General features: G+C 57.9%; 1 protein-coding gene across 2 annotated transcripts in view; it reads right to left on the reverse strand.

The window, feature by feature from the left end:
• GLT1D1 (glycosyltransferase 1 domain containing 1) overlaps positions 1-19767 on the reverse strand; it is a 58631-nt gene that overhangs the window by 25676 nt on the left and 13188 nt on the right. For both annotated transcript variants that reach the window (XM_062182302.1, XM_062182301.1), the window contains exons 4-6: positions 15834-15885; positions 7760-7796; positions 5281-5334 (exon numbers count right to left, since the gene is read on the reverse strand). In XM_062182302.1, the coding sequence (XP_062038286.1) occupies positions 5281-5334; positions 7760-7796; positions 15834-15885 (143 nt within the window). The remainder of the gene's footprint in view (positions 1-5280; positions 5335-7759; positions 7797-15833; positions 15886-19767) is intronic.

Genomic DNA, 19767 nt, shown 5'->3' on the forward strand with positions numbered 1-19767 from the left:
TGGGGCCTGGGTCGCTGACTTAGGACGCTGACCGAGAGGGGGCAGGGTGGAGGGCTGAACGCCGCCTGGGGCCTGGGTCGTTTTCATAACCTGCAGAGGCAGCACCTGGACACAGCGGTGGACATGCACTTGCCACACCAGAAGCACCGTGTTCAAGGAAATACAGACACTGGCGGGAACACCCGGATCGCACAGCCAGGCTCGAGCCCGTCACCCTGAAGCGCCAACTCTGGGCAATGCGATTTGGGGCTCCCGGTAGCGCCCGACAGCCCCGAGGAAATGCGTTGTGTCCAGCAGGCTCTGGTTTTAAAAAGGAGCCGGCACAGACTGGCCTGCTGAGGCCTGGCGGCGAGGCGGGCACCTGCTAATTTTAAACGAGTTTTGTGTCCTGGCTCAGCACGTATTCACGTTGCCAATCCCCCAGTACGCAGGTCACACGCGAGTCTGTCGGACTCATCAAACGCACGCCCCCGTGCCCCCAGTTACTGCTTCCTGGAGAGGGGCACCTTTACCGCCAAGGCAGCGTGTGCGGTGTCACCGCGCAGCACCCGGGGCTGCTCCCCAGCGAGCTCCTCGAAGCCCAGCCACCCCCAGGCGCCCCTGCCCGCCCGCCTCTACCCCAGCAGCTCCTGTCGAGTTGTTCACGTCACGTCACGAGGAGAATCTCAGGGTGTCAGCAGAGCAGTGAGACTCTGTTTTAGCTCAAAACAAACCCTGCTTTTGCGATTGTGCAGAGGAAGGCAGCCTGCAACACGCGTTTTCCCTAGAACGGTCGGTGAGTTTGCACAGGCGTAGCCGGGTTAGGCCTAGGAGAGTCTCCATGTGGATGCATAAGTAGGTTTTCCGAGGGAGTTAAACAATGGGCCATTGAGATGAAATGGAGAAAGGTAAAGAGGAGGGAGAGGCCGCGTAAGCCTAGGTTAATTTACGTAAGTGCGTATATTGTAAGTTATTTATTTAAAGCTATGTACTCTAATAGTCTGGGGTTTGAGAGCCTGTGCGGCGGGTTTGGTCCCTGGCATCTCAAAGCAAAAACCGTGCAACGCTGAATGGCACCGACCTTGGAAAACACCCGGCAATGCAGCGCCAACCTCAGGCTGGCCGCTCGCTCGGAGTCTGCACCCACACCTTCCACCTGCCACCCCTTCCACGTGGCATCAGCCGCGTCGCCCGGCAAATGACAGCGCTTGCCACTCTCCGCCTTGCTCCCACTTTCGGCATTGTTCCTCCCCATCCATCTGTTCGAACGGGGAATCGGCCTGGCATGAAACCGACTTCATGTTTTAAAGTAGGGAGCTCAGCAGGTTGTCAGCGAGGGTTTACAGCTGTGACTACAGCGTCCAGAAACCTGTGGCTATGCAAGAGCAGAATGCAGCGTGAACTTGACCTCTGACCTGTAAGGAGCATACTGGGAACCTGCTGATAATCTACCACCCGGCTGTTCATGGTGCCGTTGGGTGCGCCCCCCCCCCCGCCCACCCCCGCATTTCCGGGGTGAGCATTCATAAGACTTTAGAAGGCGGCGTCACCCGCGGGACGCGGCAAGGCCTGGGTCTCCTGCTCTCACAGCCTGAGGCCACAGCGGAAGTGACCGATGAGTCACAGGCTCCCCGTGCTCCAAGGCCTCGGTGAGACAGAGTGGGCATGATGAGGGCAGGCCATCCCCAGGGCCTGAAGTCTGCCCGAGTGTGGCACAAAGCAGAAGAGACGCAGACCAACCCTCCGGCTGCGCGTGAGAGCCGGGATCCGGAGTCAGCAGCCGGCCCCACCCCTGGTGCCCCCACCCCCGGCGCCCCACCCTGGTGCCCACACCCCCGGCGCCCCACCCTGGTGCCCACGCCCCGCATCTGCACACATCTGCAGCTCCTCATTGCACACGTGCGGATTCGACCACAGCCGAGGGGGGCGCAGGGGAGTCGCCGTCTGAGGTCCCGCGGCCGTTCTGGTAACCACCCCGAGCAGGTCAGGCAGTCAACGCCTGGGGGGCCAGCAGCTGATGGCAAATCATTCTCCCGCAGGAACGATGACTCTTGGGTGCCCCACAGTTGCATCCCGTGATTCACTGGAGATGAAGAAACCTCAGAGCAGGCAATTTAAAACGGGCCGGCTGGTGAGCACGCACGCCCTTCCGGACGTGATGAAGGGCTGGGACGGCGCCGGCCCATCCGTAACGCTGAGACCACGGCACTGCTGTCGCCGAGATGGATGAACACGCTGCGGAAAATTACTTCTCATAAAACACACGGAGATCCTTCTTCCTGAGGGAGCCCAACGCGAATCCGTGGGTGGCTGAGGTTCTGTCTGAAGTTTCTGGAGGGGAAATCAGCGGGGGGGCGGGGTGGGGCTGCGCCCTGCACGAGGGAAGGATGTTGAGTTTGCTTTTAGTCCCTTCCTGGACGCTTCTGGCAAGAGCGCCAGTGGCAGCTTCGCCCGGGTCCCCGGAAGCGTCTCAGGCTACGACACGAGCGGTCTTAGCCACAGTCTGCACCCGTGCAGCCGGGTTAGCTGCTCTGGCGCCTTCCCCGCGACCGCGGGGCTGGACAGCCGCCAGGGAGCCGTCACCCCGGCCAGCACGCGTCTGTGGGCCTCATTTGTGCACTGCCACACCTCCTGCACTTAGAGACGCGGCACAGTCGGATTTTGCTCAAACTGCATGGCTGCGCTCTGTGATGCCACACCAGGAAAATGCTGGCGAGACCCTCGTAGCTCCAGCACGGGCAGGAAGGACGGTGCTCCCGGGCCAGCCGGGGATAATGGGCACTGACGCCACCTGTCCAGGGGCCGGGCTGGCAAGCTGCAGGAGCGCGGTGACAAAAACGCATAGCCCGACACAGAATGCTGTGTCCGAGACTCCTCGCGAGAAAACACGCTTGGGATCCCGGCGCTCACGTCACTGCTGATCAGCGTGGCACAGGAACCGAGCTGTCCTACAGGGGACAGGTCAGGTCCCCCTGTGCTTGCTTATTTTCAATAAATGATAGAAAAACAAGGTATTCATACAGAAAAAATGGATTTGGATCGCTTCTCACGAAGACAACCCAGAAGTCCACAGGGAGGAGAACGGATAAGCATGGTGTAGGAGACCCAGAAAGCGAGACGCCGCTCAGCGGGAGAGAGCCACAGGTGACACTGCAGTAGGGGGCATCTCACGCACAGCTGGAGTGAGCCCACCTAGACCGGGCCATGAACAGGGAAAGCCGCCCCGCGACAACAGAAACCGGAAGAGGAGTCGCTCTGAGACAGACAGGAATTAGGCTCAGAGGGGCAGGAGGGTGCTCCGAGCAGCGGGGAGGCTCCGTCCTGATCAGGGGGCTGTCGCGTGGCTGCACCTGGACCACGCTCATCACCCGGGACTTACATTCCACAGCACATAAACCTCGGTTTAGATTCTTTTTTTTTTTTTTTTTTTTTTTTTTTTTTTGACAGGCAGAGTGGACAGTGAGAGAGAGACAGAGAGAAAGATCTTCCTTTTTGCCGTTGGTTCACCCTCCAATGGTCGCCGCGGTAGGCGCACTGCGGCCGGCGCACCGCGCTGATCCGATGGCAGGAGCCAGGTGCTTCTCCTGGTCTCCCATGGGGTGCAGGGCCCAAGCACTTGGGCCATCCTCCACTGCACTCCCTGGCCACAGCAGAGAGCTGGCCTGGAAGAGGGGCAACCGGGACAGGATCGGTGCCCCAACCGGGACTAGAACCCGGTGTGCCGGCGCCGCAAGGCGGAGGATTAGCCTAGTGAGCCGCGGCGCCGGCCAGTTTAGATTCTTTTAGTGATATATTTATTTGAGAGGCAGAGTTACAGAGAGAGAGGTCTTCCACCTGCTGGTTCACTCCCCAAATGGCCATAAAAGCTACAGATGGACCACCCTGAAGCCAGGAGCCAGGAGCTTCTTCCAGGTCTCCAGTGGGTGAGGGGTCAAGCCCTTGGGCCGTTCTCCATTGCTTTCCCAGGCCACAGCAGGGAGCTGGATCAGAAGCAGAGGAGCCAGTACTGGAACCAGCACCCACATGGGATGTCGGAGTCAGGGCCGACGGCTTTACCCACTGTGCCACACCATCAGCCCTCAGTTTAGATTTTGATTATTAGAAGAGATGACTTAGCCTTGTTCTTACTGATATAATAAATAAATCAGGTTAGAACAGTAGTAAAGTTTGATTTTTGTATTTTAAAGTCATTGATAGGCCGGCGCTGCAGCTCAGTAGGCTAATCCTCCGCCTGCAGTGCCGGCACCCCGGGTTCTTGTCCTGGTTGGGGCACCGGATTCTGTCCCAGTTGTTCCTCTTCCAGGCCAGCTCTCTGCTGTGGCCCGGGGGTGCAGTGGAGGATGGCCCAGGTCCTTGGGCCCTGCACCTGCATGGGAGACCAGGAGAAAGCACCTGGCTCCTGGCTTTGGATCAGCGCGGTGCACCGGCCACAGCGGCCATTTGGGGGTGAACCAATGGAAAAGGAAGACCTTTCTCTCTGTCTCTCTCTCACTGTCCACTCTGCCTGTCAAAAAAAAAAAAAATCATTGATACATCTGGACAATAGAATTGTAAGTTCATTTTAATGTAAAAAAAATTTAAATCCATGCAGTTTTATCACATTATGCATTTCCCTGGAACTTTCTGGAAGTCCCCTGTGTACGGAATTGTTGAGAAAGATGACGTCACTTCCATTCAGTGCTGAGATTTCAAAGGATTTCCATTCTTTTTATTTTCCTGATCTATTTTCTCATTTTTCTGTAGTGGCCGTGTATTAAGTAATTCACAACATAAAATAAAGGTGGGCACCTGGCCCACGTGTTCATCTGCTGGCTTGGGCGCCCCCACCCCACGTCCGGGCGCCTGGCCGCAGCTCCTGACTCCGGCTTCCTGCTAGTGCCCCCCCCCCCCCAGGAGGCAGCAGCCATGGCTGTGGTTGGGTCCCTGCCACCCACGTGGGGGATCCCAATTGAGTTCCCAGCTCCCGGTCTCAGCCTGGCCCAGCCAAACGTCGCCAGCGTGTGCAGAGTCAGCAGATGGGATCTCTCCCGGTCCACCCTCCCTCTCTCACTGCCCCTCCAGTGAAAGCAAAGTGGAAAGAAAAGGCACAGGGAGCGACACTCAAACTGCACCAGGATGTGCTGAGCACCGCAGACAGGGCCAGCTGCCCCTCTGCCCGCCGTCCGGAGACCCCAAGGAGGCCACAGACGGGAGAGGAGGCCTGGTCTCCCCACCTGGCCTGGCAGCGCCCCAGGTCCCGCTACTCCCTCCCTTTGTTCTGCCCCGTCAGCCCCTCCCCCAGCACCACGCGGCTCCAGGTGACGCGCTGAAGAAAGGTGCTCCAGTTGAAGGCAGCGCTGGGCGTCGTGGTGATGCCTGGGCCAGAGGAAAGACAAGGAGAAGCTCACTCGGCTGAGACCGAGAAGCACCACCACCCTCCTGCGCCGGGGCACCACACAGAGCCCTCGGGCACATAGTGCCTTGCTGAAGGCCCAGGCACTGTCCGCCCCGCCGCCCCAGGGCTTTCCTGGGAGCCCTCGGGTTCCTGATGAGACAGGAGACGGATCCACCCGCCCCTCAGTCCACTACTGGATCGAGCCGCTGGGTCCCACAGACTGTGAGATCCTTAGAAATGCATGTAAGCCCCAGGACCCTGCCACGTCCCCACCTCCTCTGGCAACCCACGTGAACACCAGATCTTCGCTTAACACCCAGCCCTCCCGGGCCAGGCGCCGCCTCCCTCCGTCTGCGACCCTTCCCAACACAGCCTCGGTGCCTTTAAACCTTCCTGACAAAGGGGAACAGCGTGAGAGGCCGAAGACTCGGAAATTCTTGGCGAGAGGAAAAGTTTGAAAGCTTACAGAACGGAAACCCCGTCATCTGAGCACCTCTGACACCTGCCTCTGGGCTCCCCGCACAACAGCTGCTCGCGCAGTGCCTGCCCCGGGCTCTGGCTCCACGCAGGTGCCTCCCCCACACTCCCAGGGACCGCTCAAGACCTGCTGGGCAGGCGGGCTCCTGGAAGCCTAGGTGCCACGAGCTTAATGGGTGTGCTACAGGGCACAGTGCGCGGGCAGCCCGGCTGCGTCACGCCCACCTGCTGTGTAGAGCAGGCTGCAGGCCAGGCCACGGCGGAGGGAAGGGTGCTCCAGGCCCTGACACCGCCCGGGTCGGCACACAACTTCTGACAACGGGGGCTTTGAAAGACGGTTGTGTTCTGAAAGATCACTACGGCCACTACACGTTTACCACGACACCACGCCGCCCGGCCACGGGGGCCTCAGTGGGCTACGTGCTCAGTCCCAGGGAAGCGTCACGCCGCCCGGCCACGGGGGCCTCAGTGGACTACGTGCTCAGTCCCAGGGAAGCGTCACGCCGCCTGGCCACGGGGGGCGCCTCAGCGGGCCACATGTTCAGTCCCGGGGAAGCGCCATGCCGCCCGGCCATAGGGGCCTCAGTGAGCCACGTGCTCAGTCCCGGGGAACTGCCCAGGGGAGGCCTGCCCCAGCCTCTGGCCTTGGCCTCAGCACTAGTTCCAGCCTGAGCCTGGAGCCAGTGGCACGTTCTTCACTGGAATTGAGCCTATTGGTCCCTGTATCCCTGCTGTGTAGACACTGGGTCTTCTGTCCCCTGTATCCCTGCTGTGTAGACACTGGGTCTTCTGTCGCCTGTATCCCTGCTGTGTAGACACTGGGTCTTCTGTCCCCTGTATCCCTGCTGTGTAGACACTGGGCCTTCTGTCCCCTGTATCCCTGCTGTGTAGACACTGGGCCTTCTGTCCCCTGTATCCCTGCTGTGTAGACACTGGGTCTTCTGTCCCCTGTATCCCTGCTGTGTAGACACTGGGTCTTCTGTCTCCTGTATCCCTGCTGTGTAGACACTGGGCCTTCTGTCCCCTGTATCCCTGCTGTGTAGACGCTGGGTCTTCTGTCCCCTGTATCCCTGCTGTGTAGACACTGGGCCTTCTGTCCCCTGTATCCCTGCTGTGTAGACACTGGGTCTTCCATCCCCTGTATCCCTGCTGTGTAGACACTGGGTCTTCTGTCTCCTGTATCCCTGCTGTGTAGACACTGGGCCTTCTGTCCCCTGTATCCCTGCTGTGTAGACACTGGGTCTTCTGTCCCCTGTATCCCTGCTGTGTAGACACTGGGTCTTCCGTCCCCTGTATCCCTGCTGTGTAGACACCTGGCCTTCTGTCGCCTGTATCCCTGCTGTGTAGACACTGGGTCTTCTGTCCCCTGTATCCCTGCTGTGTAGACGCTGGGTCTTCTGTCGCCTGTATCCCTGCTGTGTAGACACTGGGTCTTCTGTCTCCTGTATCCCTGCTGTGTAGACAGGTGGATCTTCCATCCCCTGTATCCCTGCTGTGTAGACGCTGGGTCTTCTGTCCCCTGTATCCCTGCTGTGTAGACGGTGGCATACAGGTGTGTGTAGCTGTCAGGACTCTGGCGAGGAGCCAGGCGCCAGCACTGGGGCAGGAAGGGGTGGAGCCGGAGGGGAAGGGGCAGCCTCCACAGGTCCCGGGTCAACTCAGCTTGGACTCGCTCGGCCTTGGGTGCTGCTCTGTGGACCCCTCCACTGAGGAGCTCACCACGCCCCTGCTGGTGCGGAGTGCGCAGCCTGCACAGGAGGGCGTCCCCTACCATCTCTTACTCCGCTAGACAGCCATGAGAGCAAGCGTCCGTTTCGCCAAGTATTGCTCCGTAAACTCAGAAACCGCATCATCTCGTCCCTTAGCTCGGATCTCCAGGGAAAGACGCATCCTTTGATTACCTGCACACGTGCGTTTTAGAGTTCGTACCTTGACTCTGGACGTAGATCTTACCCTTCGCGTGCGGCTTTGAGAGGACAGGAGAAAGGAGAAAAAAAGAAGACACAGTCAGAGCCATGGTCCATTGTGATGGCTTTTAGAAATGATGTGGAGGTCGTTAAACCCTCTTAGAGAGCGGCTCTAGACACCCCCACCCCACCCCCCAACACACAGCTGCTAACAGGCTCCCTGCTCTGTGGGCACGCGTGGCTCTAGACACCCCCACCCCACCCCCAACACACACACAGCAGCTAACAGGCTCCCTGCTCTGTGGGCACGCGTGGCTCTAGACACCTCCACCCCACCCCACACACACACAGCAGCTAACAGGCTCCCTGCTCTGTGGGCACGCGTGGCTCTAGACACCCCCACCCCACCCCCCACACACACAGCAGCTAACAGGCTCCCTGCTCTGTGGGCACGCGTGGCTCTAGACACCCTACACACACACACACATACACGCATGGCTTTAGACACCCCCCCACACACACACAGCTGCTAACAGGCTCCCTGCTCTGTGGGCACGCGTGGCTCTAGACACCCCCACCCCACCCCCAACACACACACAGCAGCTAACAGGCTCCCTGCTCTGTGGGCACACATGGCTCTAGCAAGAAGCACGTAGCAGGACGTGGTGTGAGGGCAGCCGCCCAACTGTGCGCCTAGGACATCAGCAGAGAAGTTACTGGCACTCGCAGCCGATGTACGAGGGGCACAGCCATCCCATGTGTCGCCTGTCCCCAGACGGGAGGGGACATTTCCAGAAGTGTGCTCAGGGCACACACATCCTGCGGGGGGGGGGGGGGGGGGGGGGGGACGGAGGAGGAGGAGGAGGAAATAGAGGAGAGGACCCAGTACATCGGAAACCAGAAGGAGGCTCGGGCAGACTCTGCCAAGGGCACAGCGTGCACCCGTGACCAGGGCTGGGAAGGGCCGGCGGCGCTGGCTGTCTGCACCCACACGCACACCTGCCGTCCTTGTGGGGCTTTGCTGGAGAGAAACAGGAGCCGCCTCTGAACCGCAGCAGAAATGTCTATGAGATGTAGCCCAGACACAGGGAGAGCTCAACGGTGAAGTGGCCGCAGGGCAAGGCCGACGGCGACACAGACTCCAGGCTCTCGCCACCATTTCCCTTAGAAATTTGCTTTGCAATTAGCGATTCCCAAACTCAAAACGCCTATCAAGAGAAGTCCTTATTCCATCAACGGAAGGAACCGAGGCCTTCTCGGGCAGCAGAGGGCTGACCTCCCGTGACTTCTCAGGGTGGCTGCTTGGAGACCTTCATGCGTCAGGTCTCTACAGCATGTTGGGAACTTGAAACAGGAGCACGGGTCCTGGGGAGACTTGTGAGACGCATCGTGCGTGATATTTCGAGAGCTGATCCAAACAAGCAGCAAACAGAATTACAGTGTCAGAGCAATCTGGACGGGGTTTAATCATCGTCCCGAAGGAAATCTGGCAAAAGCCAAGCGGCTTTCATCGATTCTGAAAAGCATTTTCTGCATTAAAATGTTACAAGTCCAAATTAGCTTTCTTTGCTCAGTATGTATTGTTGCTTCATTTGCCCTGAAATAACATTGAGTCAACATCCTTGATGGACCAGCTTGTGGACACGTATCCCAGAAGACGGGGTGCATGTGACGCAGTGCACGGGGAAGAGTCCCATCTGTGAGGTCTACGAGAAACCATGGCTTACATGTTCAGCCCTGCCAAGGCACAGCCAACGTACGGGGAGCAGGAGGCGCACCCGGCCGTGCCGTCTTGCATAGACACCGATAAGCAGGTGTGGTTTGTAGCAGATGCGGGCGACAGCTGATACCATCTCAGAGTGCGATAACCCAAGGCAGAACAAAACCACTCCCCGTCCTTTGGCTAACATAACACAAGGGCCAACCTCCCAAAAGCAGCTTCCTACAAACGGAAACCACAGTAAATGTGATTTTCAAAAGATACGCACAATTCGATGCTCTAAGGGTGGCAAACACGTAGTAATTTTTACTTTGAAATTCTAATGCAAATTCTGATGTGGCTTCGTCAAAAGTACTCTTAAAATAATTACAACCTGGGAGGGGGTGCTGTGGTGCACCTGTTAAGCCTCCACTCGGGGAGCCTGCATCCCTTCCAGAGTGACAGCTCCAGTCGTTCCAGTCCCTGCTCATGAGCCTGGGAAGCAGCCAACAACAGCCCAAGGACGTGGGCCCCCGCTGTCCGTATGTATGGGAGACTCAGATGGACTTCCTGGCTCCTGGCTTCAGTCTGGTCCAGGCTCGACTGTTGCAGGCATCTGAGAAGTGAACCAGCAGATAGAAGATTCTCTCTCTCTCTCTCTCTCCATTTCAAACAAATAAATCTATTTAAAATTACTAATCGCTTAAAAGAACTCACGACCCATACATACAAAGTTCCCAAGATGCATCTGTGCCGCAATGCACGTAGAAAGTGAGCACTTGACAGCACTTCTGTTCCCTCCACGTTTTTCCCTTAGAAATTTGACGTCAGGCAAAGAAAGGAGAAAATGTGTGTTGGATGTAATACGCCTTCCACTGCCTCCTGCGACTGAACCAGACCAAGGCATAAGAACGAGAGAGGAAGACACGCACGGGGAGGTGAGCAGGGGAGACAGCACACTGGGACCTTGTCCTGTCAGTCCCAACGTGGAGCAGGCAGGAGCGAGGGAAGAGAAACCACCCAGGACCCTGGGCACCAGCAAGGACACGCGTGGGGCCCCTCCCTCTGCTGCGGCGACTCACAGAGCGGGAGAGAGGCAGGGAGGTCCTGGAGAAGACGCTGCCTAAACCGCCGAACCTGCGGGGTAAGCAACTCGGAACTGCAGCTGGTGTTACCCGGAGGAGCCTGGAGCCCTCCCTGGCTGTGAGTCACAACCCGCACTCGGGGTCGCTCCGCACGCTCGAGCCCCAGGTCACGTCCGGGATGAACTCAGGATGTGCGCCCTGGGATTTTCCATCCTTTGAGCCAATTTGAAACTTCTCCATTCCCAGGGACCTCGCGCGGGGGAAACAAACATACAGAACATTTTCAGTTCCATCTGGAAATCTCGGAGGAGTGCCGACCTCACTCGACGTTGTGAACACCCTCGAGCTTCCTCGGATACGATCGGCCCTGGGGTCTCCCACGTAGGGGCTGGTGGCAGGGCCAGCGCGTGCACCAGGGACCCCAGAGATGATGGCGACACAGCGAGGACATCACACTTGCCCCGCGGTGGGGGCAGCTGTAACCGGTGCTGGCTCTGGCTGCCGCCTCGGCGGTTTGCAAAGACAGACAGGAAGCCGGGACCATGCAGTTAGAGGGAGCAGTGAACAGCTCAAAGGCAACACAGTGGCACTGAAAATGCGTTTGTGTCTATGTGTGTATGTGTGTCTATGTGTGTCTGTGTGTCTGTGTGTATGTATGCCTGTGTATGTGTCTGTGTGTCTATGTGTGTGTATGTGTCTATGTGTGTATGTGTGTCTGTATGTGTGTATGTGTGTGTATGTGTCTGTATGTGTCTATGTGTGTGTGTCTGTGTGTATGTGTGTCTATGTGTGTGTATGTGTGTATGTATGTCTATGTGTGTCTATGTGTATATGTGTGTCTGTGTGTATGTATGTCTGTGTGTATGTGTCTGTGTGTCTGTATGTCTATGTGTGTGTCTGTGTCTATGTGTGTATGTGTGTCTATGTGTGTCTGTGTGTCTGTGTGTATGTGTGTGTCTGTGTCTATGTGTGTCTGTGTGTCTATGTGTGTATGTGTCTATGTATGTGTCTATGTGTGTATGTGTGTATGTGTGTCTGTGTGTATGTGTCTATGTGTGTCTGTGTGTATGTGTCTATGTGTGTATGTGTGTCTGTATGTCTATGTGTGTTTATATGTGTATGTGTCTATGTGTCTATGTGTGTATGTGTCTGTCTGTGTGTATGTGTCTGTGTGTGTCTGTGTGTCTGTGTGTGTATGTGTCTACGTGTGTGTATGTATGTGTGTCTGTATGTGTGCATGTGTGTCTTTGTGTGTTCCTTTGATTACCATAAGTGAAGTTTGAGAAATCACAGGTCTCAGACTAGATTTTATGCTCAAAACCCCACCCAGCTCCACAGACCCTGCCCACACGTGGATTCTCCCTTTGCAACCACAAAAACAACAAGAAGCAAGTGCCGTGACCCTCGCGGAGCTTGGATGACGGACGTCAATCCTGGCTGGACAGGAACTGGGTAGGACTAATGAGAGCACAGCCCCGGCCGAGCCTGCCCTCCAAAAAAGAGAATATAAAATTAAAAGCCCAGACCGGCAATTCTATAATGAAGATCAAAATTTAACCTCTTGGAAGCTGTGTCACTCTCCAGAATACCTAAATAAAAGTGGTCTCTCTACAAAAATCCATCTGAAATTTATATAATAATTAGACAGTTATATAATCATACAAATTCAGGTAATAACGATGCAGGTGAACAATGCGCGCTATATTGTACTTGTACATGTTTTATCTGCAACGATAACCAAATGAGAGCATTGAGCCGAACATCACTGAGGACCACCCAGCAGAGTAGGAGAGGTTCACCAAGAGCAGCTTCACATTCGGATCGACTACCCCGCCCCGTAAGTCAGAAAAGCACACGCACGCCTGCTTTATCAGCTCTTTATCGCGGCTCTTACATCAGCACCCGGGACCGGGGCGGAAACGTTTTGCTGCTTTTTCATTTTTTTCTGCGAAGCTTTATCATGGATTTGGAAGAGGCTCCCTCCCAGAGCAAAGGCGGCTGGCCAGGATGAGGGTGGTACACAGTGGGGATGCGCTCACGGCCCCATCTCGCCACTCCCTCCAGCTGCACGCGACCCCAGAGGGAGGAAGGTAAGAAAGTTAGCATCGCTAGGGGCCAGGACGACTAGGGGTGGCCGCTCCCTGAAATGACCTGCACTGTCACAGGGTCCCCCCCACCATCCACGCTCTACACCGTCACAGGGCCCCCCCACCATCCACGCTCTGCACCCTCACAGGGCCCCCCCCACCATCCACGCTCTGCTCCCTCACAGCCCCCCCCACCATCCACGCTCTGCACCCTCACAGGGCCCCCCCCACCATCCACGCTCTGCACAGTCACAGGGCCCCCCCACCATCCACGCTCTGCACCGTCACAGGGCCCCCCCCACCATCCACGCTCTGCACAGTCACAGGGCCCCCCCCACCATCCACGCTCTGCACCGTCACAGGGCCCCCCCCACCATCCACACTCTGCACCCTCACAGGGCCCCCACCATCCACGCTCTGCACCCTCACAGGGCCCCCCCCACCATCCACGCTCTGCACCCTCACAGGGCCCCCCCCCACCATCCACGCTCTGCTCCCTCACAGCCCCCCCCACCATCCACGCTCTGCACCCTCACAGGGCCCCCCCCACCATCCACGCTCTGCACCCTCACAGGGCCCCCCCACCATCCACGCTCTGCACCGTCATAGGGCCCCCCCCACCATCCATGCTCTGCACCGTCACAGGGCCCCCCCCACCATACACGCTCTGCACCGTCACAGGGCCCCCCCACCATCCACGCTCTGCACCCTCACAGGGCCCCCCCCACCATCCACGCTCTGCACCCTCACAGGGCCCCCCCACCATCCACACTCTGCACCCTCACAGGGCCCCCCCCACCATCCACGCTCTGCACCCTCACAGGGCCCCCCCCCACCATCCATGCTCTGCACCGTCACAGGGCCCCCCCCCACCATCCACACTCTGCACAGTCACAGGCCCCCCCACCATCCACGCTCTGCACCCTCACAGGGCCCCCACCATCCACGCTCTGCACCCTCACAGGGCCCCCCCCACCATCCACGCTCTGCACCCTCACAGGGCCCCCCCCCACCATCCACGCTCTGCTCCCTCACAGCCCCCCCCACCATCCACGCTCTGCACCCTCACAGGGCCCCCCCCACCATCCACGCTCTGCTCCCTCACAGCCCCCCCCCACCATCCACGCTCTGCACCCTCACAGCCCCCCACCACCATCCACGCCCCTGTGGTGCTGTGCCTTTTTTCCCAGCTTACATACAGCTTTACTTCTCAGGTAGTTTTTATGGCAAGAAAGCCACGTTTTAACCAAGTTAGGAGGTTAACTAACTTCAATCCAGCACTTTCTTAGTTCTTTTCACTTAAAAAGACTGGTTCGCTGAGTCATCGGGCCTCCCCACGTGGAAATCTGCAGTGACGTAACATCAAAGACGTCACACTTGTCCACACCACCAGCGACCTCATCAGGACGGCGTCCACACCTCATCATCCCAGCAACAGCCTCCGGCTGATTTTCCAAAATTCCAGCTCTGGCTTGAGAGACTCAGCTCTGTCACGGGCAGCACGCGTTGCCAGCACCATCCGCTCAGCTTTAGGAAAACGCCGGCCAAGGCCCACGTCCGGATGTCTGGAGCTGGTCTGTCCGTGGCCAGGCCACCTCGGGGCTCAGCCGTCACCCAGAGCCCTTTCACAAGACAGCTTCCCATGACAGCCGTCCACGTGGCTCAGTGTATGGAGCAAGGGCTGTGTGTACGGAGAATCTTTTAAAAACAGGCACGCAGAGCCAATGCCTGAAAGGTGAGTGCCTGGCACGGTGTGACCCAGGACACGGTCAAGTGGAACGGGCTGTGCTGGGGGCGGTGAGTGACCAGGGGCGAACAGCACAAGCGGCAGCCCGGCAGCACCGCCTCCGGGAGCGTCCGCCCACCACTGCTTCTCAGCGAGTGCAGAGGGCAAAAGACGCCTGCGCCCCTCGGAGACGAAGCCTGGCTTTGCGAGGGTCCTCAGAGGGTCCCAGAGGCAGCCCGAGGTCCGTGGTGCCCGCTCCGGGAAACCCGGTTTAGATGAGCAACAGTAAAGGAGAAGCCGGTGTGCTCGTGTGCGTGCTCTCCCGCTCCGAGGTCGACAATCACCGAGGTCGACAATCACCGAGCTGCCCTGGGACGTGGAGCCTCCGTTCTCCACCAGGGCCTACAGCTGACGTAAAGGATCAGGAGGCACCCGCGGCCCTGGGGGTCTCACACGGGGCTCGCGCTCCGAGCATCAGGAAGACAGCCAGCCCCAGACCACGGCGCCCTGCCCTGGTCCCAGGGCAGCAGTCACACCCACAGCCCCGGGGTCTCACACGGAGCATCAGGAAGACAGCCAGCCCCAGACCACCGCGCCCTGCCCTGGTCCCAGGGCAGCAGTCGCACCCACAGCCCCGGGGTCTCACACGGAGCATCAGGAAGACAGCCAGCCCCAGACCACCACGCCCTGCCCTGGTCCCAGGGCAGCAGTCGCACCCACAGCCCCGGGGTCTCACACGGAGCATCAGGAAGACAGCCAGCCCCAGACCACCACGCCCTGCCCTGGTCCCAGGGCAGCAGTCTCCGAGTGCTACAATTTGCAAACTGAGATTCTATAAAGGATGGGCGTAGCCTGTAAGATCCCACCAGTGGGAACCACACCTGCCAACGGGAGGCGCTGGACTCAACCCGTGAGCCGGCGGAGCACAGGACGGGCAGCGCCAGGGACATGGGCTCAGGGCAGGTCTGTCGGACAGGAGAGGAAACTGACCTGGAGCCATTTCTGGTTGTGCAGGCGCCAGCCGGGCCCCCAGGGAGAGTTTCCAGCCCCTCCCACCTGCCCCCTACGTCCCAGTACACACAAAGGTCGTCCAGTGAAGAGCGTTGCAGGCTCGCAAAGCCCTTCCGCTGGACGGTCCGACCTAGGAGACCACCTCTGCCATTAAGGGATGGCTGCTGAGGGCGCGAGGCCGCCGCACTGGTGGCCGTGGGCAGCTGCAGTCACTTGGTCTGAGGATGTAAAGGCAAAGCAGACAAAACGTGGACGGATTTGGCTGTTGGGCTATTTCTGTCACCCAATCACTTCAAAGTATCAGTGCTGCTTGAAAAGCACCTACGAACACACAAAAATCAGCACACGGGAAACATGACACACCCTGGCGGTTACGATGGACACGGTCAGTGGGAGCACTGTCAGCTCTAATCCGACGCCATCTCCCCTCCCCCAGACTGCACAGTCTCACAGCACAACCAGAACAGTAGCAGGAGATGAACACATACCCACTGCCTTTGCGCCATTTCCTTCATGGGCTCTGTGAAGGCGACAGCAAACCTAGGAAACGAACAACAATAATGGAAACAATTAGGCCAGAACTCAGTTAACCTAGCTATGACACAGCTCTGTGGGACAGATGGGGGGGGGGGGCACTGCATTTACAGTGCCATCGACCGTCATTCCCCGCGGTCATTGGCCATCCGGCTTGATCTCTGCTCACACCAAAAAAAGAGTTGTGTATGCAAGGAGCCAACCAAATGGAGCCCAGAACTTCCTGTGTGTCTTGTTGCTTCCAGGCAGGGCCAGAGAAACGGGCAGACAGACGCAGGGGAGAGACCAGGGATTCGATGAATCCCAGCCGAGCACTCAAGGGCGGGCCGTCCTCCCCACCAGTCGAGGCAGGAAGACAAGCAGGATGTTCCTGGGAGACGGGCGTCCCAGACCACACTTCAGTATGGTGACGGTGTGAGAGCCCCCGCCCACCAACACGGGCGCCATGTCTACACGTCAGTACCGGTAAGGATTTGTAGCTCCCTCGGCAGGTGCACAAAGGACTCGGAGCTAACCTGTATGTCAAAACTGTGATTGTCGTGAGGAACAGGAGGGCTGACAGGGGCCCATCAATGACACTGCACACCATGGTCGAAGGCGGGAAGACCCAGCACCATCACAGGTTTGCTTTTACCAAATTCAGAGACGAGTTTGATCATATTTCAAACAAAATCCACAAAGGGATTTCCAGTGGAATTTGAGGAGATCGCTGTACAGTTGGTCTGCAGGTATCATGGGTAACAAGCGCGGAGAAACTGTTGAAGAACTGTTATGCCCCCAAGTCCGTGGTCCCCCGAAAGTCACACCACCAGAGACCAAAGTTGAAGCTAATAAGCAGGGTCGTTTTTATTTCGAGTTCGAACTCGGGCCTCTCAGTGCTTCCAGGAGAGGAAGCCCCCCGAGAAGCCCCGAGCCTAATTGTTACAGAGTTTTTATTATCCCTTACAAGCAAGTGTTAAGGGGATGCTGTAGATCAAGTTGACACTTCTGATAAGTCCCGGCATCGCAGCTGCTGACTCCGGGGGTAGTGGCTGGTTGTTATCTAAAGCTTTGAACCCTATAGATATAGATAATTGCTTTACATTCCTGGGCCTGGGTCAGGGTAGGGTCACATCTGGCCAGATGGAGGGAAGGGGAGTGTACAATAACGAGTGCCAGGAATGGGCAGCGGTTCAGGTCGTACAATAATCAACTTAATATAGTTACTGGATTACTTAGCTCATCACCTAACATAATACATATTATAAAGTCTAGCATTGCTTCTTTTTACTAATGGTTGCCTAACAAGCTAACGTGGTTACACTTTAGGTTACATTGAAATAATGATAGCACTAGTACAATGGATAATAAAGGCATAGTAAAAGCTGGTTGTGCAGGTGCCTTCTCAGAACCGAGAGCTGCAGTCGCAGACATCAAAACCCACCAAACGTGTAACAATCACGCTAATGCTGACAGCGGTAGTGCAAGACAGGGAGGGCGAACCAGCCCCAGACCAGAGGTGAGAACGTCACAGCAGGACGTCGGGCAGGAGCTTAAGCAAATGGAGACACCAGCCAGGCCCCTGTGCGGAACGGCTGCTTCCAGAGCGGAAGACGCTCAGACGTGGCGAGGGCGTCACCTCCACGCATCTGCGGGGCCGCGCCTGGGACCATCGAGCACCGGAAAAAGCCACAGCGGCCATGGGTCCTCCAAGGGGAAAACAGAATAAGTACTTGGGTACTGCTTGAAGGAGCAAATGGAGTGATTCCTCCCTGGGCACGCAAAAGACGTAGTGGAAACAGGAAACCGCTCCCGGGCCAAGCCTACAGGACAGACGAGCCCACGCAGAGTCTGGAAGGGCCGATCCTCCCCAGGAGTGACGGAAGGGTGTGCTCCTCCCTCCTCGAGCTCCCTGCCTGGCTGTGTCTCTCTGACCCTAGCTCTTCCTTCCCTCACTCCTCCCAGGAAACCTCGCCGGGATGACAGCTGTGGCGGGGGAGGGGCAGGCGCACCTGCCCTTGCACCTGTGCGCATCTCCATGAACCCCGTGCCAGACGCAGGAGATGCAGAAGGAAGGGTGGGCGGGCAGGAGCTGTCCACAGGCTTCAGCGATGAGGGCTTCTCCATCTGCCCCCAGACCCGACACAACACGCCAGCAACTGAATCCCTGGAAATAAACAAAGTGCACCCTGGGGAATCAGACGCAGCCTGGGCTTCTCTGCTGAGGCCTGTAGGGGGCGCCACCCCAGAATCCAGCCATGCAGGCACCCGAGCCAGGAAGTCTTCCGCCAGGGCGCCCGGCCCGTCCTTGACAGGTGACTCCTGTCTACCAGAACTCATACACGACCGGGATTCTTCCTGACGCTGGGCCACCCCACGTAGCCACGGAACAGAAAGCCACAGAGACCCAGAGGAGCAGGGCAGCCATGGACCCGCCACGGCAGGAAGACCCCGCCCCGCATCCTGACCCAGGGCGGTGCTGACAGACAGACTCCCGGCTGCCCTGGGGACGGCTATCGGAGAGGGTGAAACCCACTGATCCAGTGAGCACGCTTGGTGCCCCAGCAGCCGATGGCAGTGCCAGCTCCATGCACGCTGGGACCCGGCTGCGTTCACACTTCCGTCCCCAACACCCCACAAGGCTGCTTCAGAGACTCCGGGGAAAATGAGACTGGAAGAGAAGCTTCTTTTGTGTGGAAAGCGTGAAGCCAGGAGCCCTCGAGAGTTCACGGGAAACGTGCATCATGAAGAACTTACAATGGGCTTCACAATGCTCGCATCCGATTCCACGGATCTTCAATTCCAGTTTTCCATGGTCATCTTGAAGTCCCCTTGAATCAGCTGAGTGGATCCACAAAGGACAAACGAAGGAGGAGAAAGCTGTCTCTTTTTTTCAAAGATTTATTTATTGGAAAGTCAGCATTACACAGAGATGGAGAGACGGAGGGAGCAATCTTCCATCTGCTGGTTCGCTCCCCAGATGGATGCAACGGCCAGGGCTGGGCCAGGAGCTTCTTCCAGGTCACCCACGTGGGTAGCACTTGGGCCATCTTCTGCTGCTCTCCCAGGCCATCAGCAGGGAGCTGGATAGGAAGTGGAGCAGCCAGGACTGGAACCGGTGCCCATATGGGATGCTGGCACTGAGGATGGGGCTTTAACCCACTGTGCCACAGCACGGGCCCCAGAAAGTTGTCCCTTGAAGTCTACAGGAGGGGCAGGCATTACAACAGCAGCCCAGCCTCCAATGGAACAACTGTCCCCCACCTCAGAGCGGCAGAACTGGCATCTTGGCTTCACTTCTGACCCAGCGTCCGACACCCTGGGAGGCAGCGTGATGGCTCAGCCACTGGGGTCCCTGCCACCCACGTGGGAGACTCAGATGGAGCTCCTGGCTCCCAGCTCCAGCCTGACCCAGCCCTAGGTGTGGGGATTTGGAAAGTGAACCAGCAGATGAAGATTCTTTCTCTCTCTCTCTCTCTCTATCTCTCCTCCCCTTGAATAAATATAAGTGGATAAATAAATCTTCAAAGAAATAAATGAAATGCACACACAGCAGATCCAAGTGAAGAACAGGGCAAAGTGCAGGAACTCAGCCGTGGAGCCCAGGTGCTGAGGCTGTGGGAGAGGGAGCAGGCGTCCTGGCTTCGAGAGATGCTCCAATGTGTCCAGGGGCAAGGAAGGCAGGGAAGAGGGGACGTGGAAGGCTCCGTCCCAAAGGAGCCCGGGACAGAAGGCGCGGCAGCCGCCAGGGAGAACCGGAGTGAAGCCCGCCTTCTCGCCAGGCCCCATCACGGGCTCCGGCGGCAGGCGGCAGGGGGCAGGCCCTGGGCTGTGGCTCCTCGGCCCTGGCTTATACCACCAGGCAGAGGGCGCCTCACGGCAGCGCCTGGGGCGGTGCGTGGCTGGGAG

This window comes from Lepus europaeus, chromosome 23 (genome assembly GCF_033115175.1).
Source record: "Lepus europaeus isolate LE1 chromosome 23, mLepTim1.pri, whole genome shotgun sequence".
NCBI classification, from domain to species: Eukaryota; Metazoa; Chordata; class Mammalia; order Lagomorpha; family Leporidae; genus Lepus; species Lepus europaeus.